The 5,714-nt window shown below is 36.9% G+C and overlaps 1 protein-coding gene across 1 annotated transcript; it reads right to left on the bottom strand.

Moving 5' to 3' along the window:
- Positions 1-2,101: 2,101 nt before the first annotated feature.
- Positions 2,102-4,488, bottom strand: LOC145568527 (cytochrome P450 78A5-like). Its single transcript, XM_081627948.1, has 2 exons — positions 3,433-4,488; positions 2,102-2,959 (listed from the first exon to the last, which is right to left on the bottom strand). The coding sequence occupies exons 1-2, from the start codon at positions 4,417-4,419 to the stop codon at positions 2,354-2,356; spliced, it is 1,593 nt and encodes a 530-aa protein (XP_081484074.1). The 5' UTR covers positions 4,420-4,488; the 3' UTR covers positions 2,102-2,353.
- Between the last annotated feature and the right edge of the window lie 1,226 nt (positions 4,489-5,714).

Here is a 5,714-nt window from a genome sequence, read left to right as displayed (position 1 = left end):
TCCCTATGGGTTAGAATACACGATGAGACAATACATATACATCTTTGAGGGTAAATTTATGTACTACTCGTAGAGGCATATTTAACACGTTTAGGGGCGTTTAAGGGATAAGAACACGAGTCTTATAGATCGGTGTATCTTTTCTCCACTCGAACACTATTTAGGTAGTAAAAGGGTAGATAAGGAATATGAAATTTTATTTTATTTATCTTTTTTTTTTTAAAAAAAAAAAAAAAAAGTATTGTACATGTGGTGAGATCAAGATTCACCCAGATAAGGATATGAAGTGAAGCAAAGAAAATAGAGTGAATTCTATGGGAGGAAAAAAAAAAAAAAAAGAAAAAGGTACACCAAGTGTACAAGAAAACAAAAGAAAATCTGAATTGCATCTTTTGTTTACTGTAAGGGGAGAGAAAAAGGAGAGTGGCTTTTTTACAAGCACTGCACAAACTGAAAATAACTTTAATAAAATCTTTTAAAAAAACAAAACCAAATATTCTCTAGAAAGAATTTGGATCCCTTGAAAAGAGGTGAACCATATGTTTATCAAAGTGTTACTCTTTGTGTATTCTTCGATCATCTCCAGGTTTTTTTTGCATCTTTAATTCATCATCATTTCCAGGAATCTCTGCTCTTTTTTTTTTTAATTAATGCAATAAATTTCCATTTTTTTTGCTCCTTGTGTTTACAGAATATAGGATGAGGATGCATCAACAAAGCATGCAAGAATAAAGATGCATAGGACACCACGATCGATCATGGTGCTTAAACAAGTTTATACCAAAAGATGAACAATGTTATTCTTCAAAATTCCGATAACACATTAATACTCCGAGGATTCCAAAAAAGTCCTATAAAAATGGAAAAAATAAATGAAAATTGTTCGATCACTATTATAAGCTAGCAATGTTGATGCAAAAACAATAAAACTGAACCTTAGTTGCACTACATTTTGGAATAAGATACTTGTGACTTGTGAAAATGGACCATACAAGTAGGGATTGCAATCTTGTCCGAATCCACCCCTAGTCCGATCCGATCCAAAGAAAAAAAAATCTGAACCGAATTCGAGAAATAATTATCCGAATCCGACTCCGAGTCAAGGAGGGTCGGAGTTGGAGTCTACTTAGAATCCGATTTATCCGATCCGACTCCAACTTTTTCATGTACTTATATATTTTTTATCATTCAATTTATGAATTTGTTAGTCTTTAAAGTTGATTATATATTGGTTGCTATTGATAATTGGGTCAAAATTACTTTTAAAGTCGGAGTCGGATCGGGGCGGAGTCGGAAGATGAAAATTTAATTTGGATCGGAGTATGAGGAGTCGGATGTCGGAATCAGAGGCGGAGGCAGATAAAAAATCCGACAACTTGTAGGGTCGGAGTCGGATTTTGCATAATCTGTTCCGAATCCGACCCATTGCAATCCCTACATACAAGAGAATATTACACCACAAAAACTAGTTGTTGCTCACATGTATATTCAGTACTAATAATTACGAGTTTTGGAAATTCTTTATTATCTAATTAAAGAAAACTTATTAAGAGAAAATGTATATGTACCAGAACCATTTAAGTGCTTCCTACAGAAATTCATCACCATTAAAAACTAAAAAAGATTGTGATTTGTGATAGAGATTGCTAAAGAATGTGATTCTAATCTTAATGCAACGACATGACATTGACATATGCATTTACTAGTTATTATGACTATAAACCACCACTTATTTTTATCTCCAATAGTATTTTCTCTCCTTTTATGCTATTAATTGGATAAGTATACATTAAATCTATAATTAATAACCAACGCATGTAATTATATTGGCTGACTGTCAAAACCAATTATTTTCTCAAATAACCGCGTAAATTGCATGAAAAAATCAATAAAAGAAAATTAAGGCAGATAAATCAGAACTCCGAACAAGAATTTAGACAGAACTCAGAATTTCTATAGCTCTGAAGCATATTTGTTAAGTCTATGTGTGTGTCCAAACAACTTATAAGTACTGAATTATTTCCTCAAATAGCCGCGAAAATTGCAATGAAAAATCAAGAAAAATTGAGGCAGAAAATCAGAAAAATAACAACACCAAACCAAACACTAATAAAGAAAATTAACATTAATTTTTTGGTTTTCGATTACACATTACATAGGAAGCTACTACCACCTAAAAAGCTCGGAAACTACTAAGTTCGCGAGATAACTCCTATGTGAATACGTCTCCATATACGAATGTGCAAAATTATGAAGAAAATCACTTATGTTAGTCCATAATTAAAAGTACTAATAGTGGCTATTATAGCACACACATAACCTTCTTAACATAAACAGACTATTTGCTGATGATTTAAGCAGAGATCCTAGGAACAGCCTTGCACACCAAAGACGACTTCATCTCCATTGAAAGCTTGAGGCACTCGGTCAAGTCAACACCATTGTCGGTCGGAACCCACTTGAAGTTCTGAAGCATCTGAGCCAACCACAGCTGAGCAGTAGCCATACCCATTGCCTTTCCAGGGCAGACACGACGTCCTGCTCCGAAAGGTGCCAGCCTCAGGTCTGAACCCATGATTGGGACATCCTCCTCCATGAACCTCTCGGGTTTGAACTCGTTGGGGTTAGACCAGATCTTCTCGTCGTGGGTGATGGCGTACATGTTGACCATAGCGGTGGTTCCGGCTGGGACGAAGTGTGGACCCACGTGGGTGTCGTGGATTGAGAGACGAGCCCATGATAGAAGTGGGCCTGGTGGGTGGACTCTCAATGTCTCCTTGAGGATGGCTTGGAGGTATGGTAGGTTGGCAAGGTCTGAGTCGGCGACTTGCCTGTTGGCTCCGACTACGCTGTCGATTTCGGCTTGAGCCTTGGCTTGAATGTCAGGGTGCACAACCATCCTTGCTAGAGTCCACTCTAGTAGGATTGCAACTGTATCTGTTCCTCTGAAGATCATTTCCTACAAACAAACATCGAAATGATATTTAATACGGAGTATAAAATCTCATACATTAGCATGTGTACAATTGTTTCATGTACATGCATGTTGGTTAAAACTGTATCAATTGTACATGAATTCCATTGTTAAGCATAAAAAGATAATGATCAAAGAACCCACTAATTAGATGCCCTAATACTACCCCATTTAAGAAAGAAAATATACATAAATCTACAACTTTAACATCATATGAAGGAAATAAAAGGCCTACATATTTTTATTTCTTTATGGCAAAATTAAAGATCAAACTTAAGAAAAAAGACCCCACAACAAAAGAAAAAGGACCCAAACCAAACAAAATGGCACATATACCGTTTCTACTTTCTAGCATTTAAATGAACAAATGTAAAACAAAAAATAAACAGTTATATCATGAACAACTTTAACATGAACAAAAATTGTAGAAAACAAAATTAACAAAAATAAAGTCATACCCAAAGAAGAGCAATCATGTCAGAGTCAGAAAGCTTGTTCTCTCCATCTTCCAAGTCAAGAAGAACATCAACAAAGTCCTTTGAATCATCATCAACCTTTTCAGTTCTCAAAGCCCTGTGCTCCTCAATGACATTACCAACATATTTGTTTACCTTACCGACTAAATTCTTGCACCTTCTCCTTACTCCTTGCAAATCCAACCACCTTAGAGGGGCAAAATGGTCTCCCCAGTTGAAAATACCCAACAATTCATAACCCTCCTTCACCAATTCCTCAAGGTTATCAGCTTCCTCGGTCCTCTTACCGAAGAAATCATAACTCTTTCCGAACACACTCATCATAACATTGTTCAACGATCCGAAATGCAATACATTTTTGATCTCAACATTACCCTCTTCACCCATCAAAGTGTTGATTTGGTTGATCATCTTGTTACCAATTTCCTGACGGAATCCTCCGAAGTTGGAGATTCTTCGGGGGCTGAACAAGTATGTTGCGGATATCCTTCGGAGATTCCTCCAGTAATCACCAAAGGGAGCGAACCCCATAGCCCTGTTAAAGAGAAGCTCATAAGCCGACTCCTTAATAGGACGATCAGCAAACTCAGAACTGTTCAAAATCTCTTTAGCAGTCTCGGGTTCACTCGCTATCACAAAGCGAGTCAACCCAACTGAGAACGCCATCAACGGCGTAGCCTTAAGGCTAGTTGCTATGTTTGATAAAATTCTGTGAGTTTTTTCGGAAGCGGAAACATGGCCGAGACCAACAAGGGGTAACCCGGTTGGTCCAGGGATAGCCGAAGCGGACTTACCATTGCCGCTTCGGTTGTTTTTGACAGCGGAAAGAGACCATGCTAAGCCTCCTGGGTACAGGAATATGGTGAAGAGGGACAGAAATGCTGCAAATGAAAGGAAAATGGGTGCTGAAAGAAGGGATGATGCTGTTGGTAGCAATGAGAAATTCGTTGCTAGAGCTTCTACTGACATTTTTTTGGGGGTTTTTTTTAGCAGAAGAAAAAGTTGTTAGGTTTAAAGGATGATGATGAAGAAGATGAAAGGGTGATTTGGTGAGGGAGAACAAGTGTGAGGGGCACTTATTTATAGTGGTTGAGGAATAGCATATGGTATTATTTTATTATGTAATAAATAATAATAGTAATTTAATTTAATTTATTACATGTATTGGAAATTTAAACTTCAGGTTATAAAAACACTCCTATAAGTAGAGGTGTCAATTCGGATAACCGGATGGAGTTTGGGTCGGGTCTGTTCGGGTCGGGTCTGCTCGGGTCGGATATGTTCGGATCAAAATTATCCTTTTAACTCGGATCGGGTCGGATCGGGTCAAATTCGGGTCATGGTCTATCGAGTCCGGGTCGGATATGGGTCGGGTCAACTCCAGATCGGTTCACTTTCGGTTCGGATAATTTTGGATCAGGTTTAACCGGATAACTTCGGGTCGGATGAACATGGGTCGGGTTGATTTCGGTTCGGTCAAGTTCGGTTTAATTAAGATAAGGTTGATCCGTTGATTCATTAATTGGTCAGTTTCGATTCAATTCCTTTTTGTGTTTGGCTGGATTTTGGTCGATCTGACCAAATTCATATCCAAATAAGGTTATTTTTAATCTAGAGATATTATTGAGTTTTTACCTTATTATTGGTTCGATATGATTATTAATTATGAAGCACGAAGTTTTAGTTTTCTCATTTGATCAAGTTATGTATAATTTTTATCTTAAAGGAAAATTGAGATTGAATAATTATCAATAACTTATCATACCTATATAAGTGAGACCGAGCTAGTGATATATTGATGAGTAATAATAGTTACATATGGTGATATATACAAAATAGAATATCAGTTTTTTAAGGTTATTACAAGGTTACAACTCTTCATCAATTGTACAATCTTGCGAGGTTATGAGTTCTGTACTATTAGTTTAGTTTATTACTAATTCAATTTGTATAAGATATTTGTTATGGTTGTTAGAATTACTTTATTACTAATTCAATTTTTATATTAAAAACTTGACATTATACATAGTGATAGTTAATTCGAATCGGGTAAAAATCAAATCGAGTTAAAATCGGGTCGGGTTAATAACAGTTCGGGTCAAAACAGATCGGATCTGATCGGTTATTTGTCGGGTCAATTTCGGATCGGGTTGAGCTCGGGTCGGGTCAAATCGGTTCGGTTTGAGTTCAGGGCGGGTCAAATCGGATTCGGGTTGAGTTCAGGTCGGATCAAATCGGTGCCGGGTTAAGTTCAGATCGGGTCA

The sequence above is a fragment of the Chenopodium album genome, chromosome 11 (assembly GCF_948465745.1).
Source record: "Chenopodium album chromosome 11, dcCheAlbu1.1, whole genome shotgun sequence".
Lineage (NCBI taxonomy): Eukaryota > Viridiplantae > Streptophyta > Magnoliopsida > Caryophyllales > Amaranthaceae > Chenopodium > Chenopodium album.
The sequence above is the reverse complement of the archived record's forward strand: the minus strand, read 5'-3'. Positions and strand labels throughout refer to the sequence as shown.

What these genes read in the sequence shown, in the direction of transcription:
- LOC145568527 (XM_081627948.1), bottom strand. Translation starts at nt 4,419, where the DNA reads ATGTCAGTAGAAGCTCTAGCAACGAATTTCTCATTGCTACCAACAGCA. An exon ending in ACATGATTGCTCTTCTTTGG is followed by an intron (nt 2,960 to 3,432) that starts GTATGACTTTAT and finishes GTTTGTTTGTAG; the next exon opens with GAAATGATCTTCAGAGGAAC.